This window comes from Eurosta solidaginis, chromosome 3 (genome assembly GCF_040869045.1).
Source record: "Eurosta solidaginis isolate ZX-2024a chromosome 3, ASM4086904v1, whole genome shotgun sequence".
Classification (NCBI taxonomy): domain Eukaryota; kingdom Metazoa; phylum Arthropoda; class Insecta; order Diptera; family Tephritidae; genus Eurosta; species Eurosta solidaginis.
In genome coordinates, this window is record NC_090321.1 from 199992712 (window position 1) to 200016679 (window position 23968).

Consider the following 23968-nt stretch of genomic DNA (forward strand, 5'->3'; position numbering starts at 1 on the left):
AAACAATAAATGGCATAGACAGTCTTAAAAGAATAGAAAATATAGTAACGCGCCGAACGCCGCCGCTGCTGGCGTTTATCGGCGGCGTATATCTCTATTGTGCAAGCGGTGCGTTCTCTTTATCTGAACGTGGAATTTATTTACCTTCTCTACGGATTTCAGACTTCGAAATCGTCCTATTCACCTTTTTTACCATTTTAGCGCAGAACACCTTTCTGCGTTGGCGACCTTCGGCCGCGCTTATGAATAATTACCTGGCTGGACCGGCCACACATGACCACATGAAAATTGCCAACTTCAACTGCAAATACATCCGGACGTCTTTTGACACCTCTCCCGATATTTTTGAACGCGTAATAGCAGTCGAGCCGCGTTCTATACTTTTACCAAATTTTGACAGGGCAATGTTTCTAGAGTGGGCTATGCGTTTAAATAATAAATCAACTGATGTTTTAAAATGTTGCGTTTCAGAGAAGACCGTTTGCAGAAAAGACCGCTAAATCCGTGCACTAGATTTTATCAAAAATTGTCAATGGGCGTATTTAAAAACTCGTTTTGACATCCGTGTTATGAACACGAAAACGGCAAAAAGCCCCTGGAGCATCTAAAATAACCATGAATGAGTCCAACACCGCTTACGCGGAAGACCTTTCTGTATAAATTTATTAATTTCAATTGTTTTTGTTTTGTTTGTTTCGAACCTTGAATATTTTATTAATTTCAGATTTTTATGTACGTCTTTTCAGTGCGAGTGCCACTTCGGCCGTTTAAGCTGAGATGAGCAGTCAAATTGTATGTTATCGAACAAAGTGGTGAGGTTAAACTCTAGTCAACTTTAACTATACTTTAAATTCGCACTGAACAACCAGTCTTTAATGCGAAGGTCAAAACGCATCTTTGTTGTTGTTGTTGATACCACCATCGACAATTTCTGATAGACGTTACCCAACTATGGCTGCGGTAACGTTTTACAAAACGGTGCACCACCTAATTTTTATCAAAAATTATCAAAGGTGGTATCAAAAGACTCTGAAATCAAAAATTTTATTTCTGTCGAAAGTTATTTACATTTATTAAAATAACCCCTAGAGGGTCCGAAATATGGGGCCCGATCCATAGTTTTTCTGCATAGACCACCTTTCTGCATTGACGGCCTTCGGCCGCGCTTATAAAAAATTACCCTGGGTGGGTCCGACACCGGTTTGGGGATCAAAACTAAATGCGCGCAGAACACCTCACTGCAATAGTGTGTGAGCCTGTACAACAAATCTGCCAAAAAACAACAACCATATGAAAATTTGAAGTGATTTTTTGCTTATATCTTTTGACAGAAATAAAACGAATTAATATAATAATTAGAAATAAAAATTAAAATTTTGGTTTTCGGATTCTAAAAACGGAGGTCGAGACGCGTCTTTTGATACCACCTTTGATAATTTTTGATAAAAATTAGGTGGTGCACCGTCTTGTAAAACGTTACCATGGCTGCCAACTAGAGATATACGCCGCCGCCGCCGATTTTGATCGTTTTTCGCACGCCGCCGCCGAATGTCAAAGAAATCGGCGCGGCGGCGGCGGCGTCCGGCGCGTTACTATATTTTCTACACGTTTAAGACTGTTTAGGCCATTTATTGTTCATGTCGAAAATTGGTCGGATATGGTAGAAAGTGGTATCAACGGATGCGCATCACTGCCAGTTATAAGAAACTAATTGCGAAATTTAACTCTTTCCAACTGTTCAAAAGTTATTTAAAAAAGTAAGGAAGGCTAAGTTCTGGTTTAACCGAATACTACATACTCAGCTGCGAGCTGTGGAGACAAATACTGGAGATATAAAAATGTTTGTTAAAATTTTACTTTTAAAATTTTTTTTTAAAAAGGTGGGCGTGTTCGTTATCCGATCTTGCTAATTTTTATTTACAACACATATAGTTTTAAGAGTAACGTTCCTGCCAAATTTCATCATGATATCTTCAACGACTGCCGATTTACAGCATGCAAAACTTTTAAATTACCTTCTTTTAAAAGTGAGCGGTGCCACGCCCATTGTCCAAAATTTTACTAATTTTCTATTCTGCGTCATAAGATCAACCCACCTACCAAATTTCATCGCTTCCGTCTTTGGTAATGAATTATCGCGCTTTTTTGGTTTTTCAAATTTTCGATATCGAAAAAGTGGGAGTGGTTATAGTCCTATTTCGTTCATTTTAAATAACAATCTGAGATGAGGACCCAGTGACTTACATACCAAATTTCATTAAGATACTTCAAAATTTACTCAAGTTATCGTGTTTACGGACGGACGGACGGACGGACGGACATGGCTAAATAAATTTCTTTTTTCGCCCAGATCATTTTGATATTTACAAGTTTATATCTATCTCGATTAGTTTATGCCGTTACGGGGTACCGTTATGCGAACAAAATTACTATACTGTGTGAGCTCTGCTCAGCTGAGTATAAAAACAGACGCTTTCGATGTCAGCTTAACACGGACTTTGCATCACCCAATTCACCAAGTTATTAAAACAAAACACTAAAAGAAAAATTATATAATAAATTTATATGCTCACTTTGCATATTTAAAAAAAAATTAATAATGAACGATGAATTCAAATAAAATGACCCCAGGCGAACATGTTTTCAAATTGTCCTCAAGCTGTTAAAAAACAAATTACCCAAAAAAGGTGCCGATTTTTTTTTAAGTTTATATTGCGATTGGCAGGAAGAATAAGCGAAATCAGTGATCCAACCCCTTTAGTAGGTTCTCGGGCCTAAACACTTCTTTGAAATGATTCGATTCTTACCTCATACTTAAGTTGAGGATATACATATGTAGGTTTGAGAAGGGTTTGAAAAATCACCTGGGCTTTTACATTCAAACATCTGTTGTTTATTTGCGAAGCTATACAATAGCGTCTGAAATGTTAATTTTGATTTTCACACTTCATCCTTCAACAGCCAAGTCTCCCGGTTTCATATTTCCTAAAGTTGGCGGCCCTATCCAAAACTAGTCCCTTGGAGTGAATCACATTGATTATAGCCTATCAACCAAGTTTAAATATCACCTACACCTTACGGCTCCTTTTACAAATGTGAATACGTAGGCACATATATTTACCACAGGTGAGGCTTTGTCCTTCGCAAGAACACACAAAGAGGGGAAGCAAAAACTTTCCAAGGCAGTCGAACAAATGACCGGGTGTGGTACTACCTAAGTGTAGAAGTAGTCCGCAAACTGAAGCTACGCTGATAGCATAAGGCCAAAAAACAATTAACATCTTTCAACTTAAAATCGGTCGACTTTCATTCTAAAATATCGTTTTGATTTAACGAAGACTATTGAAATCAATGTTGTGAACAGAAATGTCTGCTAATTTTGGTCTACATTTTTAATTTTTATCCAGGGTCCTTGTAAAATTTTAATAATGTAGATGCGCCAAGGATTATACGATTTTCACCCATGAGTTACGCAATGGCATCCACTTAGACTGCTTATAATTTCGAGGGCGGCATCCTTGGCGGTATAGTCACTCCCTAACGTTTCAAAGTGTTTCTCTGGTGTAGCTCGGCAGCATAGCGCAACAAAAATATCCGATAGAAAGTCTTCAGAGTTACACCTAGAGCTTCAAGGAAAGTGACTTCGAAGAAGGTACATATTATTTCGAAGTCCTATAGCTTCTACGCAGACATATGGTGTGAGGGTCAGGAGGCGCGGTAGAGACTGGTGGTTGGGATTGCTACTGTTCGCACATCGTGGATTATAGCTCTTAATCATCGGGAATTGTAGCTCGAAAAAACTGGATGCGCCATGTGCCACGAGAGTTATGAGTATTAATAGACCATTAATAGAAACCGTAAGTCGCTTTTGTGCGTGACCGCCAAGGAGCCACAAATGATTTAAGGAAATTGTGTTCGCGACGATTATTACGAGTTAACCCAAGGTGAAACTACGCTTTGCACGAGATATACAGACAAAAGTGTGACCATTTTATATATCTCTTGTTCTTTTCAGCAGACGCAGCAGTACCAATTCCAAGACGGGGGGACGCTTCCCAAGGCAGTCGGTTCTATGTACCGGAGCGACTCGGGATTTTTCCCGACCAAGGACTGTCATTTCAGTGTGACCCTATTTAATTTGTTTCGTCCCTCCCACAAATTGTCAGCCTCCCAGCAGCTCCTTGCAGCAGGACTGCTACATATTCTCTTACTCCGGGAAGCTATCGAACCCAATCCGGGTCCGTCTCCTGACCCCGGTCCTGAGAAATGGTTTTGCTGCATTTGCCAGAAAAGAATCTTTTTAGGACGGTCATACTCTGTTCAGTGTGTCTCGTGCGCCTCTAACACCCCTTTCCTTATGGTCCACCCCTGTTGAAACGGCAAGTTTCCTTGGACTCCCGTTAGAGGATATTGATGACAATTTGTGATCGGTCGCGGCTATTAGGTGGGGCGAGCATTGCTACAACAACAACAACAACGGGGGTTAGGTTACCCCAGCGGGTTAGGGGATCAGAATATACCTGCGGTAGGTATTTGTATTTATTAGGCAATTCATCCCAGCAGGTATGCCTGTCGTAAGAGGCGACTAAAATATCAGATTCAAGGGGCTGTGTAGCGCAACCCTTCAGGATCCCAGCGCAATATACAGCTTCTCCAAACCCAATTGTCAACCTCACTTATCCGCGGCGAATCCTGCTTCACTAACAGACGAGGCTCTGGCGACCCTAAGCTCCTCATGGAACTTGGGGTTGGGGTGGGAGGAGATGGCCTGAAGGTTTAATGTGGCCACATAAATCGTTCCCGAGATGGTCGGGCTAGCACCTTAATGGTGCTGTGGTAACGGAGCGTACCGGATCTGTATCCGGCAAAGGACCATTACATCGATAACACTCCCAAAAGCCTTCGGGGAGCAACCTTATCGCTACAACAACAACAACAACAAGCCTCTCTGGTGTAAGTGAACGAGGGACAATCCCTCCCCAAGGAGCTACTCCTGAAAATTTTTGAACGATCAGCGAGATTTCGAGGCAAAAACCCCGGCCCTTTCCGAAATGGCCAAAACGTTGCTTTCCTTTAACCCGTACAAACAAAACCTATTTTTTTAAATAGAAAAATCAAGCGTTTTAAAGTAAGAACGCCGGCGTACACCGGCGCATCGTCCACGCCGCCGGTATATAATAGAGCCTACGCCGCCGCCGCCGATAAAGTGATCGGCGTAAACCTCTACTGCTAACGAGATAAGAGCTCTTGATAAAAATGTGTATTATTAAATGATTAGCCAAAATGTGCATATAATACATTGATATTTACCTCGAATTAGTTGATGTGTTAAGTTTTTCGACTTGAACATTTTTTGGTCAGTAACGTTTTCCTCTGATATCTACGTTGTTTTCAAAATACTCCAGAAATGGTCGCGCTATCGGTGTCAATGATGAACGTGTTAGCGCTAGTTTTGAATTCCACTGTATATATGTTTATATATATATATATTTATTTTTATTTTTTTTCGTTTTAATAAGTAGGTACAAGTTATATTTAAAGTCAAAGTAAATCTTTCAGGTAGATTTTAAATGCAACAAAAGGTATTTTTACATGTATAAATCAGCTTATGTACATATGCATGTGGGTCAGTAGGCTTACACAGCCCCACAAGTGTGCACCTTACTCTTAATTGTATTTTTCTTTTATTGATTGTTGTTGTGTTATCAACTGAAACTGGTGTTTTTGGTATTTAAAGTACATGAAAAAGTTGTAAAAACCTTGCGAATAATTAACTGAATCTGGTAAGAAAAAAGTATATATGCACGTCTAAACATGTGTTTTCCAGAATGTACTTCCTTCACTTGTTTACCGGTCCCTTTGGCGATCTTCACGTTCTGACTTCTCGGATGTTACTGCTTTCACATTGGTCGTTTCTCTTAACTAATTGCACACATTTGTATTTAATAATGTATACGTTATCATTTCGATGGACACGCTTTAGTTGCTGGTGCCATTTTAATTGATAAGAAGCGCCTCTTATTTGTTTCCAATTTTACTTTGTTTATTTACATATTTATGTACAAACAATATCATTGTGAATTCACAATGCTATTCTTACTAAAAGATGAAGTCACAATTGAAAAACATTATGACCGCGTTACATAAAATGTTTATGGTCATGAGTTTTGATGCAAAAGTGAGGTTGATTATGAAGGTGATAATCGCGCAAGATAATTGTTGCGTTCCAATGAAGCGTGATCCAGATACGGATAGAAATTTAACAAGCAAATGCAACACAAATGTGATCCATCTCTTATTATATCAATCCTCTTTGGCAAAGATGTTAGAATACAAAGATGTGTTATATGAGCGAACTTCATTGTAAAGTAGCGTAGCGTAACCACACATCAAACTTTAATATAATTTAGGCAGACATTTGAGTTTTGGGGAGTAAAAATTAAAATTATGGTAATAGTCTAGTTAAGGGGTCGACTGCTAATACGAGAGAGGTATCAATCGACGCGTCTTGACATCAGTATTAAAAATCCGAAGGCGGAAAATAAAAATTTTAACTCGTTCAAAAGATATTAACGAAAAAGCGAAAAATTACCCGCGGGTCCTTCCAAAACCTGGGGTGGCATCCATAGTATTTTTCCGTAGAACATCTTTCTGCATTGGCGGCCTTCGGCCATTCGGCTGATCATTTCCCTGCAAAAACGCTCGTGCCAATCCACGTCATTTGACTAGTCATTTTACAGTCATAGGTTATATTCATAGTCACATTTGCATGGACGTGGGTAAGTTTTGTGACCAAATTTTTTGTAGGGTTGTAAATACGGCAACACCTTTATTGTGTTACGATCCGTGACTGAAGGGCTCCGGCGATCAACAACGAGATTGACTGGATTTTTGTATGTGTGCGTGTCGGGTATTTGACGCTTGCTCCGCGACTAAAAAATAAAAAGCCATCAATCAACATTTGCATTGAGAAACCGTAGCGTTCGGACGTGAATATGTCGTCACCGGATGATGATTTTTTTACTTGCAACTACAGCAGTTTTATTAAATAAAAAGAAAAGGAAAAAGTGATAAAAAGAAATTGTGAATGAAAAGCTTGTAGGCAACGTATGCTTTGCATTCCATAATGCTGGTAAAGATTGTTATTTTTTAATAAATTTTAATATGAAAAAATTTTAATTGCTGTTCTGCTTACTTGTTCATTTTGAAGACACAAACTAAATACAACACTGCTGTTTTGTCAATCACCCCTCGACTATCAAATAAGCAGGCGTCAAATGAAAAAATCAAAAATTTTTGATTTTCATCAACGTGTAGCCGATAACAACGTGTCACGAAGCCACCCGACTGCCCTAAACACACAAAACTCGGTCAATCTGGTTGTTAATCGCCGGAGCCCTTGAGTTGATCATGGCGGAACGATACAAGGTGGCAACCGACAGCTGATTATAAACTTTTTTATTTCATTTGATACATCAACTTCCGGCACCGTACGATTTTGACATTTGTCCATCGAATTTACAAAAACAAAGTACATGGAATTTTTAATTGTTTGTAGGTATGTCACCATGCTGCCACCTTGAATAGTTCCGCCATGGAGTTGATTTAGCCATGTACGTCTGTTCCTCTGTCCATTATTTGCTATATAGTTTGGCAGCTTAAATATAGGTTATGTTGCGAATAGAGTGGAAGGCAGTGGACTAGGTAGTCGAATGTCATATAATGAAGGAATGGCGTTCGGAGTTTTTTCAAAGTTAAAAAAAAATGATAAAAGCTTTAATATAAATAAAACTATTGTTTTAATAACAACAAAAACGCCTTATATATTGTATATACATAAATTCGTAATGATTATCTCACTTTAAAATTTGAGTTAAATAATCTAAAGTTTTTTTTTGAAACTGAGTCGAGAACTGTGCGTGTAAATGTGCGAATTTTCACCTATCAGCTGTTAGTTGCGCTACTTGGTAAAATTTACTATGCCTCTGTCTGTTTGAATGCAAACCAGTCCCTCAATTTTGGAGATATCTTGATAAAATTTGGTGAGCGTGTATATTTAGGTGTCCGAATAGACATTTGTCGGAACCGACCGGGTCGCACAACTGTAGCATATATCGGTAATAGTTTAGTTGAGGGGTCGACTGCTAATACGCTACCAAAAATATCGAGTGAGGTGTCAAAAGACGCGTATTAATCTCGAGAACAATAATCCGAAGGCAGAAAAGAAAGAGTTTATCTCTGTCCGGAGATATTTGCAGTTGAAGTTGGCAATTTCCAGGACATCCCAGCAAACAACTGCTCACCCCCAGCGGGTTAGGGGGTCAGAATATTCCCGCGGTAGGCATGCCTGTCGTAAGAGGCGAATAAAATACCAGATTCAAGGGCTGTGTAGCGCAACCCTACAGGTTGCCAGCGCAATATATAGCTTCTCCAAACCCAATTGTCAACCTCAACTATCCGCGGCGAATCCTGTTTGTCTAACAGGCGAGGCTTTGGCGACTCCAAGCTCCTCATGGAACTTGTGGGTGGGGAGGGAGGGATGGCCTGAAGGTTTAATGTGGCCATATAAATCGTTCCCGAGATGGTGGGGCTAGCACCTCAATGGTGCTGTGTTACCGGAGCGCACCGGATCTGTATCCGGCAAAGGACCATCACATCGACAACACTCCCCAAAACCTTCGGGAAGCAACCTTATCGCTACAACAACATCTAGCCCCGCCTCCGCGGGAGTTGAGAGAACATCTCCATAAGCACTATGATGAGATCCGGCACCTGCCAACACAGCCGTTTGATTCAGACAAGCAATAAATGCTTTTGCTACGACGCGCCCGGTGAACCCTGTTATTAATATAGAAGATCCTACCCTTGCAGAAGAAAGCTCACTACCACGGGAGACACGAGTCACCCTGGGTCAACTTCGCTCTGGATAATCCAACAGGTTAAACTCTTACTTGTCCAGAATCAACCCCAACACACTTAATGTATGTTCTGCATGCGATGTGTCCCCACATGACACCAACCATCTTTTCAATTGTAACGTGGAACCTAAGCCTCTGACACCAATCTCCCTATGGTCCACCCCTCATGAAACTGCCAGTTTTCTTGGACTCCCGTTAGACGACTTTGATGACAATTTGTGAGTGGTCGTGCCTAAATGGGGCGAAGCACTGTTAACACAACACTAACGACGCTAACAGTGAATATGAGATAGATAGGTATGGGGATGCCTGTCGTAAGAGGCGACTAAAATACGAAATAGATTCAAGGGGTTGTGTAGCGCAGCCCTTTCAGGGGGTTTCCAGCGCAATATATAGCTTCTCCCAACACAATTGGCAACCTCACATATTCGTGGCAAATCCTGTTTCATTAACAGCCGAGGCTCTGGCGACCCCGAACTCCCCATAGATCTCGGGGTGGGAGGGCGGTACGGCTTAGAAGGTCGCATGTGCTCATAACAGATCGTTCCCGAGATGTTCGGGCTTGGTACGAAAGTGCCGGATCTGCATCCGGCAAAGGACCATCAATATCGATAACATTTCCCAAGACCTCCGGGGACAGTCCTTATCGCTACAACAACAACAACAACAACAACAACAACAACAACAACATTAGATGCAGAAAGAGAAATAAATAGCAGCCTTTCGAGAAGGCTGTTAACGAAAACTCTGGACCCTGGAGAACTAAGCGAACGAGGCAACTGAGAGTATAAAAGCAGCGCAAGCTAAGGAATAGCCAAAGAGACACTCCCCGAAGGCCTTGTGGAGTGTTATCGATGTTGATGGTTCTTTTTCCGCATGCAGATCCGGTATGTTACAGTAACAACAACCATTTGGATTTGGTATGACCACATGCAACATTCTGGCCAGATCGCCCTCCCATCCCCTAGATCCATAAGGATTCGCCACGGGTAGGTAAGGTTGACAATTGGGGTGCAGAATATATATATTGCGCTGGTAATCCCTTGAAAGAGTTGCGCTAAACAACCCCTTTGAATCAATTTGGTATTTTAGTCGCCTCTTACGACAAGGGTATATTCTAAGCTACATTACCCGCTGGGGGAAATATCAAATTTAAAAAGATTCAGTATGTGATTAGTTTAAAATTGTATTATCAAAGCACAGAGGGCTAATATAAAATCGTGTGTGCATATAAGTATGCAATATTTAGTTGCTTATATGAAGTAACTGATCATCCAATCCTGAATACTTGTGTTTGATTTAAAAAATCGTTTTTATATTAGAATTTCTACTGTACAAATATTTTAAATTAAAATAATATGATTAGGAATATTCAACTTTAGTTTAATAGTATTATAATTCACTGAAACTACTACAGAAATAAGTGCGTACATAACAAATGAGCTGATATAGAACTTAAAAACGGGTCTTTCTATTAAAATAAAAAAAGGCGTGAAAGCAATTCATTCAATCACTGAGGTATGATTTTTTTTATAGCTACTTATTAACCAAATCTATAATTTAGGGTAACACCACTCGAATTCGGAGTAATTTTACAATTATCGATACCTGTACCGTCGGAACTTACAACCTCGCCGCTCGGGCATTTATAGAGTAATGATTTTCCCTAAAATAGAAATATATTGTTTAGACATTTTGCATTTTAACGATTTCATTAAACTCACCTGCAAATTGTGGATTTCCTTTTGTACCTGCATATCATAAATTGGTTTATGGATTGTTTGCTGCTGCCCAGATTGAAACAAGTCTAGTAACTTGCCAGCCCACATAGCCATTGTTTCAGCTTTTAAATTGCTTTCATTGACACCAAGCAAAGCTTTTAAATCATTTTGTGTAGGTGCTGTAGAGGATTGTGGTTGCAATTGTTGATGGGTAGCAGCTGCTTGTTGTAATGCACCTGCTGCACCTGTTATTCGGCCACGCACTGATATATTTGGGCATTCAATTGTCAAATCACGAACAGAGCCAGTCTGTCTATTGGCATAAATTGAATTATTGCTATTTATTTGTTCAAGAACAGCTTTTATGTTTTTACTGAAAATAATAATATAGATTAGTCATACATAGATTTTGTGTAAAAAAGGAATTGCGCTTTAAATTCAAATATGTATGTATTTAGTATATTTTTGGACTGAACTTTTTCTGTCTGTATTCCAGATAAGACAAAATCCACTGCAGATATGTGCCAGTATGAAATTTGGCCTTTCCAGTATTTCGGAAATCGTAAATTATACCATTCTAATCCGGAGGATTAATGAAATAATTAGCCAACTTGTCTCCATTAATGCCCTTATTTAACTCAATCTTCCACACAAAATAAAAACTCCTAATTACTGCTGTATGGGTCAAATATGGAGTGGTCCTATGCTAACGATAGCTACACTTTAGTCCCTAAAAATGTAAACAGTACTGCTGAGATGTACCTCATTGATAATTTCTTAAGTGTCAATCTTTCCCAGAAAAACAGCCTCACATATCAGTTATCGAGAACTCTGGACCTTGTCTTCGTTAATGATAATGTCAACTGTACTCTTAGTGAATGTCTTGACCCGTTGTCTTGCGCAAGTTTGCATCACATCCCGCTAACCCTGGACATGGAATTTTATACCTTTTGTGGTATCCGTCCATATGACGATGCCCATAGCTTTTCATTTAGATGCGGAAACTTTGATATATTTCTGGAAGTTTCGTCCATTGATTGGGAGTCTCTTTTTCTGGGAAAGGATCTTTCTAGTTGTTTCAACATTTTTAAAACTGTTATTAACCAAATTTGTATTGAGAATATACCTCGGAAAAAAGCGCGTAGTTACAAGATTCCGTGGTATACCAGAAAGCTGAAGCGGCTAAAGAATTTGAGAAATAGATTCTTCAAAAAATTCAAACTCAAAAGTCCTTGGTCTATAGATCTAAATTCCTTCATTATTCTAAAAAAAAATTAAATTATTGGGCAAAAGACTCCACAGGAATTTTGTTCGTAACTTTGAACTTGGTATTAAAGAAAATCCCAAGTCGTTTTGGAATTACGTAAAATCCAAAAAGCTTTGCTCTAGTATTCCGGCTTTAGTTTTCTATAATACTGAACATGCCTGTTCACCAGCTGATGCGGCTAATCTTTTTGCAGATTTTTTCCGCTCCAACTTTGTTGCGCAAACGGAATTCCGGCCGGAGGTCCCGTTTGGGCTGACTCTTCTATCAACTTTGGCGCTTTGACTTTATCCCTTAAAGATGTTGTGGAAGGAATCCAAAACATAAAATTATCCACCTTTACCGATATTGACGGCCTATCGTCTTATCTTTTTAAAAATTGTTTGGCATTGGCGATCCCACCCCTTTTTTTTAACAAATCTGTCGAGTGTGGTGAATTTATCGATGCATGGAAGATAACTTTCATTAGCTCAATTTTCAAGAGCGGTAATAAAAATAACGTCGCCAATTATAGACCCATAGCAAAGTTATCGACTATTACTAAACTTTTTGAGTATATTGTGAAACAAAAAATGTACTTTGCGGCAAAACCTTTAATCAGTAAATAGTTTTAGTTTTTAAAGGTTTTTGGAAGCATCTCGAATGCCACTGACGCGGAAAGGATCCAATCTGATCTCGACAATGTCGCTGTGTGGTGTAATACCAAAAATCTGCCGCTAAATGTTGGTAAATGCTTTCATGTTACCTTCTTCAAAGTCCGCGATAATCTCCCCACCTCTTATTTTATTGGAGCCACCCGCCTTGTTGTTGTTGTTGTTGTAGCGATTAGGTTACTCCCCGAAGGCTTTGGGGAGTGTTATCGACGTAATGGTCCTTTGTCGGATACAGATCCGATACGCTCCGGTAACACAGCACCATTAAGGTGCTGGCCCGACCATCTCGGGAACGATTTATATGGCCACATTGAACCTTCAGGCCATCCCTCCCTCCCCACCACCAAGTTCCATGAGGAGCTTGGGGTCGCCAGAGCCTCGTCTGTTAGTGAAACGGGATTCGCCGCTCGAAGGTGAGGTTGACAATTGGGTTGGAGAAGCTATATATTGCGCTACACAACCCCTTGAATCCCGAGCCACCCGCCTCTCAACCTTTAGTGAGATAAAAGACTTATGGGTAGTATTCGACTCGACATTTTCTCTCTCTACTCACTTAAATGCTACCATTTCTAGGGCATGTTCAGTGCTCGCCTTTATTCGGCGCTTTAGCTCTGATTTTACAGATCCCTACACTTTAAAATTATTGTTCATTGCGCTTGTTCGCTATAAGCTTGAATATGCTTGCTTTTTTGGAGGCCATATCACGAGTGCCATATTAAGAGGCTGGAACGTGTACAAAAAACTTTTGTTCGTTTCGCATTGCGATTGTTAAATTTCTCTGATCCGATTCTCTCGTATGAAGACAGGTGTGCACTTATTAGCCTAGTCTCTTCAATGTAGAAGAACCATTATCTCTCTTACTTTTGTCTATGACATTATTCGCGGAGCAGTTAAGGCACCTTGCCTACTCGCGAGTATCCGTTTTTGTATCCCCAGCAAGCCGCTTCGTAACAGAGTTACTTTTTATACGGACAATGCCAGGACCCTCTATGCCTCTAATGCACCTTTGTTTAGAGCCATGACCGAGTTTAATCTATTCTCAAATTCTTTAACCATCGATTTTTCTTTGCCAAAGCACACTTTTAAATCAATACTGTGATATTTGCTCTGTGTAATCTGTAATTTTATTGTAGTACAAGTGGTTTGTACTTATCTTAGTTTATCATTAGCAAAGCTAAAATCTGTTAAATAGTCTGTAAGGCCTGAAACACCATACACTGTAAATAAATAAATAAATATCTAATCGGGTTTACTTGGCTTTTCAGATTTTATTGTCAATATACCAAATCACAATCAAAAATATATTCAGCCCAATCACGCAATCCGTCGTAGACAGATTTTTCGGGAAGTTACGAAATTGCTATCATGCAATTCGACCGTGTTTCCGAACGTCTCCGAAAGTAAATAAGTAACTTCGAAATTCCTACAGTTACATCACTGAATTCACTCGGAACGTAAACTTTTGACGTTTATTTGAAATTTTCTACTCCAAGTTCTTGCCAACGGAGAAAATTTACGAAAAGCGAAAAATATTTAAAACAAACAGCCCAATCACGCAATCCATCGTAGCAATGTTACGAATTCGAATGTTACGAATCCGGAAAAAACAGTCTACGATGGATTGCGTGATTGGGCTGATTATCATTGTGGTGTGCATACTTTCTTTATATATGTGGATACTTCCTTTATATAAATGGAACAAAGACATAACCTTGTTAACATAAGAACTGTACAAATATTTATGAGGATAAAGGTGGAACGCACATAGTCAAACTCAAATAAAGATTATATAGAAAGTATATATTCCTTAAAACATTTTCTAAACTGGTTATGTTAAAATTTGAATATTAAAGTTCAACAAGGTCATTTCTTTTTTTAAGAGATATTGTCTCTTCTGGTCCATTTATATAAAAGAAGGACTTAAAATGTTATTCTTCTTTTTAATTTCTTCTTTTGTTGCATTGTCAAGGTGGACTGAACTGTGTACAAGGTCTCATGTTTCTAGCTTAATGAGTAGTTGCAAAAAAATCGATTCTCAAAATTCCACAATCCTAATGGAATTATTAATACCTCTAAATATCTCGATTCCTGTCCCATCTCGAAGACTCTTATCCTAAATATTACAACCTAATAAAGCCCAAACGAAATTTCCATTTTTCGTCAGCTACAAAGGAAATTGCTGCTTTTCGTCAGGCACAAAACGCAACTGCTACTTTTCGTCAGACATAAGTTGAAATATCTAGTTTTCGTCAGACACTATAAATCCGGTGCTAGTTTTCGTATGGCACGTCGATATAGGCATACCATTGAGTTTTAAGAAAATAATTTTAATAATTATATACATACTTCAAGGCATCATCATTGTATCGTTGTTGATTTACACGTTGTATACGACCATTACTATTAATGGGTAGCATATTACAATTCATTCCTTCATTTCGATTATTCCAATACAGACTCTGATTACTGTTCATAATTCCGCCACCGAAACCACCACGACCATTCCCACAGCCGTCGTTATTTCGTCGACGAAAATTTCTATTATTATAATTATTCCAACGTCGACGATACTGACCATTGCCATTCATGCCGCCATCTGTATTGAGACTTGTCAAAGACAAAGATTGTTGTTGTGATTGTTGGATATTTGACCACCTGTCCTTATTTGCATTCATATTATTGTGTTTGTTCATATTCATATTATGTTGTTTGTTTATATTCATATTGTTTTGTTTCATTGAATTTATATTTTGTTTGCTTGCATTCATGTTTTGCTTGTTTGCTGCGTGTACCAATTGCTCATATTGTTTTTTAGTGGTGCTACAATTGTTGTTATTAAGCGTATTTAAATTGCTATTATTAAGTCGTTCGCGCAAGTCTTTTTGAGGGGTTTGTTGTTGGTGCTGTTGTGTTTTCGCAAATTGTTTTTCCTCACACGGTTTGCGCTGTAGCTCCGGATCATGAAACATCTCATCGAATTCATCTCTCATATAATCCAAATCAATATAATTGGTTTCAGCACTGGGACCACGCCAAATTCCAAAAGACTTATTTAATACATCACTAGAATCCTTAAGAGTCTCCTCACCTAGTAATTCCGATTCATTGTCCATAAGTTCGTCTTCATCAACGTCAGGGGGAATTTTTGAGTGTCGTCGTTCGGCTTTAAAAGTAGATACAGTATTTTTTGAATCACCACAGCTTTTATTACCATTATTATTGTTTTTGTGTTGCTCCACTTTCTTTGTTGCTATATACTCATCTAAAAAATCTCATTTGATTAGAATAAATAAATGAATTGAAGTAATAAATTAGTTCTTACCAAGCGACATATCCAAATATTTGTCCATATCTGAAGCCATCTTGAAATCTGATGTTGTCAATGTTTATGTGCACTGTTGAATCTATGTAACCCAGGTATATTATGCCTATTATTTTATTCGCTAGGCATAAGAAAAACGCTGAACGTAACTCACAATTAAACTCAACACCACACAAAAAACATGGAATTATAAAAATTTGCCACCACTCAATGCTGCTTCACAGTTACCGAAACCGTTATTATTGGCAAAAAGTGGTGCCACCCTTTAAAAACTGTTGGTATAATGGCCGAGACACATCCAGTTTTTCATATAGATACGTCCAAGCTTATGGATTCCAGTAATATCGCCACAATCACGAAGGATGTTTCGTTTATAAAACTGAAAGAACTTCCCTACAAGAATACTGACTATCATATGACTATCATCTGATTGTCAGCAATGTCAACCTAACGATCAGCGCCTCATACAAACTTTCTATCACAAACTTAAGGGGACTTGCGCAAATGTGATGTAAACAACTGTGTACGTGTGAGTTTTTGTCTCCTTCTTATACACCAACATCGCCTACTGATTAAGTAGTATATAGCGCTTCCCAAGGCAGTCGGTTCTATGTACCGGAGCGACTCGGGATTTTTCCCGACCAACGACTGTCATTTCAGTGTAACCCCATTTAATGTGTTTCGTCCCTCCCACAAATTGTCATCCTCCCAGCAGCTCCTTGCAGCAGGATTGCTCCATATTCTCTTGCTCCGGGAAGGTATTGAATCCAATCCGGGTCCGTCTCCTGACCTCGGTCCTGAGAAATGGTTTTGCTGCATCTGCCGGAAAAGAATCTTTTTAGGACGGTCATACTCTGTTCAGTGTGTCTCGTGTAAGGGATGGTTGCATCGGACAGGTTGTTCTGGGCTTGATCCCAAAACCCGACGTCCACGTAACTTTTATAAATCTTTTGTGGCTCCTTGCTGTTCACGCCCAAGGGCGTCCCGTAGTCTACGTCTAAGCGCCCCCCATTACCTTCCAGTAGCCCCGCTGCTCAGCAAGCCACAACAAGTACCCGCTGCTGCTCGCGCCTTACGGCGCCAACAACTCAAACAGCTGCTACCACTCATAACTACAATCTTCGTAGTAGAGTTGGAAGCAATGCTGAGCAACAGCCCCTGCCCCCGTCTTCTCCCCCCCTCTTTTCCGGCAGCAATCGTGTAGGTCAGGGAAACAGACTCTTAGTCCCTACCTCCGTTTGCACCGTTTGCCAGCACAGAATATATATGTTTGCGACATCCGCCCAATGCAGCTCCTGCCTCGGGTGGTGCCACTTTCCTAGATGTTCTGGTCTCCGCGACGGCAACCCCTCGACGGGTTTCATCGCGCCATGTTGCCAGGTCGCAAACCCAAATCATCCGGGTACCCCAATGCTTGCCCAAGGACGCCCAGTCCCAGGGCCACAACAGCAATTGCGTCCTGGCCTTCCTCAACCCAGGCGTAGTCACCCGTCACTTACCCCCAGAGTGGCGACGTCTCCCCTCATGCACTTCAGAATTCTGCAGTTAAACTGTAATGGACTAACTGGGAAGATTACGGAGATAGTCAATTTCATGAAGCGGCACAACATCCGCATTGCTGCGATTCAAGAGACTAAACTCACAGCACGATCTGCATTGCAGACCTGCTCTGGGTATAATGTCCACAGAAAAGATCGCGAGAGCGGAAATGGAGGCGGCCTCGCGTTTATAATACACCACTCTGTGCAATATCACATATTTGATCCTGGCATCGACCGCAGGGACAACGTCTTAGAACGTCAAGGCCTATCTGTCCGGTCAGGCGATGCAAACCTAGAAATCATCAACATCTACATCCCCCCTGCCACCTGTTGCCCCGGTGGATACCACCCTAATATTAGAGCCTTACTCACTGGAAACAATCGCATTATTTTAGGCGACTTCAATGCCCATCATGATCTATGGCATTCAAATTTGCGGGCGGACAGTAGGGGCGAGATGTTGGCGGATCAAATAGAAGAAACGACGTTCTGCACTATAAACGGAGACGCCCCCACACGTATGGTAGGAAGTTGTCACAGTTCGCCAGATATCTCAATCGTGAGCGCAGAACTCGTAAACTGCGTCAACTGGCAGCCGATGGTATCATTGGCATCCGACCACCTGCCTATACTTGTTTCGCTCGAGCGTACCGCCGACTTCATCGTCACCGAAAAACGCACTTTCATAAACTTTAAAAAAGGAAAGTGGGGAGAATATAAATCCTTTACAGACAACCTCTTTGCTGCCCTCCCTATCCCGACTGATGCCCGCCAAGGGGAGCGTGCCTTCCGCAAGGTCATTGAATCCGCCTCGGCACGTTTCATTCCCGCCGGGAGAATTCCCGAAATCCGGCCCCACTTCCCGGCGGAGGCCGCAAACTTAGCGAGAGAACGTGACCTTATAAGGCAGCTTGATCCAGGCGACCCCCAAATAAGGGATATAAACCAACGCATCAGATTGCTTGTGGATGAACATAAGCGGGCGAAATGGGAGGAGCACCTAAGAGGTTGTAACCTCTCTACCGGTGTGGGTAAACTTTGGTCCACCGTAAAGTCCCTATCGAATCCGACTAAGCACAAAGACAAAGTTTCCATCGCCTTTGGCGACAAAGTGCTGTCGGATGCGAAAAAATGCGCGAGCGCTTTCTGCCGACAATATATAATGCATTCTACGGTCGACAAAGTTAGACGGAGGGCCAACAGACACGCACATAAACACAAATTCAGCGCGTCACCAATCACCATCACCGCTAAAGAGGTTGAGGACGCCATTGGTCGCGCTAAACCATCCAAAGCAGTGGGCCCAGACGGCATAGCCATGCCGATGCTTAAAAGCCTAGGGAAAGAGGGTTTCAAATATTTAGCGCAGGTCTTCAACCTGTCTCTTTCCACCTTTGTCATACCCGAGAAATGGAGAATGGCCAAGGTGGTCCCGCTACTAAAGCCTGGTAAACCAGCTAACATAGGAGAGTCGTATCGTCCGATATCTCTCCTATCGCCAGTAGCAAAGACGCTCGAAGCCATTTTGCTCCCTTATTTCCAAGCAAATTTGCAACTAGCCTCCCATCAGCATGGCTTCAGAAAACTCCATAGCACTACCTCCGCGCTAAATGCCATTAGCACCCAGATAAATTGCGGTTTAAATCAAAACCCCCACCATAGAACAGTACTCGTAGCGCTAGACCTATCAAAAGCTTTTGATACGGTCAACCACGGCTCGTTACTGCAAGACCTGGAAAGGTCTACCCTTCCCCTATGTCTTAAAAGGTGGACCGCAAATTATCTGGGTGGTCGGCAGGCATCGGTGCTATTTAGAAACGAAACATCAAAGCCAAGGAGAATTAAACAAGGGGTGCCACAGGGTGGTGTCCTATCCCCACTTTTGTTTAATTTCTACATATCTAAGCTACCTTCACCACCGGAAGGAGTCACAATCGTTTCCTACGCCGATGACTGCACAGTAATGGCCACAGGCCCAGGCCCACAGATCGATGAGCTATGCAATAAAATAAACGGCTACCTCCCTGATCTCTCCAGTTTTTTCGCCTCGCGAAACCTGGCATTATCACCGACTAAATCTTCCGCGACGTCCCAAATGTCGACCATTTTGAACATCCACGTCGATGGCTCTACGCTACCGACTGTCCTACACCCCAAAATCTTGGGTGTGACGTTTGATCAGGATCTACATTTTGGTGAGCACGCAGCCGCAATTGTTCCGAGAATTCAGAGCCGTAACAAAATCCTCAAATCCCTTGCTGGCAGTACCTGGGGAAAAGATAAAGAAACGCTCATGACTACATACAAAGCAATTAGCCAGCCGATTACGTGCTACGCGTCACCCATATGGTCGCCAAGCCTAAAAATTACCCACTGGAAGAAGCTACAGGCCTGCCAAAATACTGCTCTCAGAATTGCCACGGGCTGTCTTCTTATGTCCCCAGAACACCATCTACATAATGAGGTGAGAATACTCCCCATCAGGGAAAGAAACGAGATGCTGACCAAACAGTTCCTGTTGAATACCCAGAAACCTGGGCATCCCAACAGACATCTGATTGACGAGCCAGCACCGCCTAGGGGCTTAAGGAGTCATCTCCGTAAGCATTTTGAGGAAATACGGCATCTGAGAACACAGCCGTATGAAGCGAAAAAACACAAGCAGGTCCTTGGTGAACTCCACAAACAGGCGTCGGACCTTTATGCCGGGAATTGCCCGGTGAACCCAGTACTCAAAGTAAAGTATCCAAAACTTGCGGAAGAGGAACGCATACTCCCCAGGGAAACGCGTGTCACTCTGGCTCAACTTCGTTCTGGATACTGTAACAGGTTAAACTCTTACCTATCCAGAATCAACCCCGACATACAAAATGTATGCCCCGCTTGCAATGTGTCCCCACATGACACCAACCATCTCTTTAATTGTAATGTGGAACCAACGCCTCTAACACCCCTTTCCCTATGGTCCACCCCTGTTGAAACAGCAAGTTTCCTTGGACTCCCGTTAGAGGATATTGATGACAGTTTGTGATTGGTCGCGTCTGTTAGGTGGGGCGAAGCACTGCTACAACAACAACAACATTAAGTATATAGCCGTACTGCTCACTCTCATTCCTTTTCCTGGATCAGTGCTGACACTCTAACTATTAAAAAGTGTCATAAATGATAGTTTACTGTAGATATCAGGTTTGACTGTTATACTATCATAAATGACCTTTGTTATATTCCGCCAAAAATGAAACAATGCTTTTGTCTTTTTATTTACTTTATTTCATTACGTTTTTAATTTTGTACATGATAAAAGCATACGTGTTTCTTATTTGTTTAAAATAAATAGTTTTATACGAATTCGAGTTCAGAATGTTCAATTTAAATTCAGAAAATAACAAAACAACAAAAGAGCGCTTTCCTCATGTGGAAACACATTTAAAAATGAATCACCACTAACCACTATTATTTTTCGCGTATCAATTTTTTTAGTGCGCCCCATACATTCAGACAGCTTTTGGTATTTTTTAATATTATTTTCTTTTAGCATGAAGCTTTGAAATGCTCTCTTTTTCATTTTTTAAACTTATTTTTTATATGGTTAATGGCGGAATTTAAAAAATAACAAAACAACCGTGATAATCATTTGATTGTCATATGACAGTCAGTAGTGACAACATGATTAAATCGGATAAACTGTTCTCGCATACATAAAATTCCGTTGAGAATTATGTATCTGTTTCACATGCATAATGGTATCTGCTGTATGTTCTTTTGTTCTGTACCAGGTGTCCGAAGCTTTCCCAGTTTGAGTCCTTTTTCATGATTATAGGCTGTCGTTGGGAACATGGGGACATGCGTGAGCGATCAAAGGAACATACATAAATTTGAGTATCAATGTTTACGTCATCGCAGGATCAGCATTGTCAATTACAAGTGTGAGTGTATTAGTAAAACTATCAGCGTTTCTTGTAGGGTTCAGACTTGTCAATTGAAGTTTACTTCGCCTTGGCCATTTACTAACATATTTTCTGTCCTATTCATCAGTTGAATTGCACTTTTTAACTGTAGAAATTGTTAGAAAAGTTACCGAGTGGGGAAAATAATTTCACTTGCAAACTGTGCCAGCACCCTTATTTTTTTTTTTTTTTCGTTTTTAGGAATTGAATGTTCCATTTCCAATAAATGGCCAGAGGACTTTTAAATTGCCTCTTATATCGCCAGGTTAACAAACGTACATATAAGGGTAATATACTTGCAACATTTAGACGTGCATAAGCAGCTAACATATGTCGCAAAGTAAAAACCCGTAGCACAAATTTTCTCCTTGTAATTGCTAAATATATGGCTTGTTGCCATTTGCTTTTTCAAAATTTGCAATTCATCATGAATTATATTTGTAAGTATGTAAATTTTTTTTTCCATTTTCCAATCTCCAACATCACTTTATGGTTGTATGATTCGAATCCAGTAATTTGTATAATCCAGTGAGTTTTAATATAATATGTACAGATGCTCTAGTCCATTTAATTGTGGTAATTATTTTTCGTTTATTTCATTTTTGTGAATGTCATATCATCCAAAGATAGTTGTTTGATGGTCTTTATATTTCTTTTAACATTTTTTTGTCTATATTTCAGCATAAATTAGTAACTATAAAACCCTGTCTAACTTCGTCTCCATTTTTAATACTAGTAAGTTTTTTAATCAGATTTTTAGCATAAATTTTTTTTTTTTTTTTTAATAATTTTTTTAAGTCCCGTTCTTTGTTCCGTTGATCTCAAATTGTCCTTGGTTATTAATTTTAAATTGATTTAAAGCATATGTATGTCTTTGCCAATCTTCCAATCCTTTTAGCACACTCCTTTAATTTTTATCATGACTGTACATTTATGTATTTCATAGTTATTAATATTAAAATTGATTTGATTTAAAGCATATGTCTGTCTTTGCCAATAGTCCAATCCTTTTAGCACACTCCTTTACTTATTATCATGACTGTACATTTATATATTTGCTTATAATTTGTCTTATCCAAGAATTATGGTCAAATTTGGTATATCAATAGTCCAATCCTTTTAGCACACTCCTTTAATTTTTGTCCTGACTGTACATTTATGTATTTGATTATAATTTGTCTTATCCAAGAGTTATGGTCAAATTTGGTATATATAATTGTTTAATTTTTATTTAAGGCATATGTATGTCTTTGCAAGTAGTCCAATCCTTTTAGCTCCTTTAATTTTTATCATGATTCATTTAATTTTACCGCTTGTCTTATTTATGTTAGGTTCTTTTCTTTTTCATTACAGTTATATGTTTCTTTGTCCTCAGCGACATTATATATTTCCAAAACGGTATGTATATACATAACGAGATAGTTTATGTATATATAATTTGCATTTGTTTTAAATTTATCATTTTAATATGATAATAATGAATTGAATAATGAATTGAATTTAATATACTGGATAATTGCCCGCTGGCAATTGTCCGTGTTTGACATTGACCCGCGTATAAAACGAACGTTTTATACATATATGTTTGCACATCATATTTGGTTTAATATTTCTTTCACTTATTAGGCTCGAAAGCACTTGACAATTTTTAAACAATTACACAAAATGTAGTTTAGTTATATTGATTTAATGGTTTACTCCAGATACGATAATTTTTTATTTAATCTTTGCCACTTCGATTTCCGCACCATCCTCCATTTTGTTCTCAACCGCATGCATCACGTCCTATTTTTTGCACACGGTTGAGCTATGGGGAAAAACGAACTTAACGCGACGACGTTACAAACCGAAGTGCCAGCACCCTTAAAGCTGAAGTCATTGGTGCCGTATGTCATATCGCTGTATCCGTATCCCTAACGTAATCAGCTGTTTATCGTTACGACGGTAAACCAAAAAGCTGGAGTCATTGGTGCCGTATGTCGTATCGCTGTATCCGTATCCCTAACGTAATCAGCAGTTTATCGTTACGACGGTAAACCAAAACCCAATTGGTTGGCTACGATACGGTTACGACCTTAGCGGCACCAATAATCGATTGCATTGATTCTCATAAGGTTGGTCGAATCAGCTGTTATAAGGTTACCGATACGGTTACCGATAAAGCACCAATGTCTCCAGCTAAACCCAATTGGTTGGCTACGATACGGTTACGACCTTAGCGGCACCAATAATCGATTGCCTTGATTATCATAAGGTTGGTCGAATCAGTTGTTAAAAGGTTACCGATACGGTTACCGATAAAGCACCAATGTCTCCAGCTGTATGTCGTATCGCTGTATCCGTATCCCTAACGTAATCAGCTGTTCATCGTTACGACGGTAAACCAAAACCCAATTGATTGGCTACGATACGGTTACGACCTTAGCGGCACCAATAATCGATTGCATTGATTCTCATAAGGTTGGTCGAATCAGCTGTTAAAAGGTTACCGATACGGTTACCGATAAAGCACCAATGTCTCCAGCTAAAGCTTAAAGCTTCAGTGACAGGTATGAGGTACTCCATTTTTTCCAAAATACCTGTTGCATATGACATATGCGCT

The 23968-nt window shown here is 40.0% G+C and overlaps 2 protein-coding genes across 4 annotated transcripts in view; both read right to left on the minus strand.

Annotated features, from left to right (window-relative positions):
- Window positions 1-6054, minus strand: part of Nadk2 (NAD kinase 2, mitochondrial) — a 27082-nt gene extending 21028 nt beyond the window's left edge. The window contains exons 1-2 of one of the 2 annotated variants that reach the window (XM_067774633.1): window positions 5852-6054; window positions 5311-5780 (exon numbers count right to left, since the gene is read on the minus strand). In XM_067774633.1, the coding sequence (XP_067630734.1) occupies window positions 5311-5350 (40 nt within the window). In that variant the 5' untranslated portion in view covers window positions 5351-5780; window positions 5852-6054. Of the gene's footprint in view, window positions 1-5310 lie in introns of both variants that reach the window. The other variant, XM_067774631.1, reaches the window with a different exon arrangement.
- A 4226-nt stretch (window positions 6055-10280) lies between these two features.
- On the minus strand, window positions 10281-16108 carry LOC137244898 (uncharacterized protein DDB_G0287625-like). 2 transcript variants are annotated; one of them, XM_067774630.1, is made up of 4 exons: window positions 15879-16108; window positions 14903-15818; window positions 10643-10952; window positions 10281-10584 (listed from the first exon to the last, which is right to left on the minus strand). In XM_067774630.1, exons 1-4 carry the CDS (start codon window positions 15916-15918, stop codon window positions 10462-10464), a joined length of 1389 nt encoding a protein of 462 aa, XP_067630731.1. In that variant the 5' UTR covers window positions 15919-16108; the 3' UTR covers window positions 10281-10461. The 2 variants fall into 2 exon arrangements, with proteins under 2 accessions (XP_067630731.1, XP_067630730.1); XM_067774629.1 differs by having other exon boundaries at window positions 10643-11012; window positions 15879-16106.
- Between the last annotated feature and the right edge of the window lie 7860 nt (window positions 16109-23968).

Bases quoted from the DNA above. Each gene is read 5' to 3' on its own strand.
- LOC137244898 (XM_067774629.1), bottom strand. From the start codon at position 15,918: ATGGCTTCAGATATGGACAAATATTTGGATATGTCGCTTG. The intron at 15,819-15,878 runs GTAAGAACTAAT...GAGATTTTTTAG, and splicing joins ATATTTGGATATGTCGCTTG to ATGAGTATATAGCAACAAAG. The intron at 10,585-10,642 runs GTGAGTTTAATG...TTTCTATTTTAG, and splicing joins AGGAAATCCACAATTTGCAG to GGAAAATCATTACTCTATAA.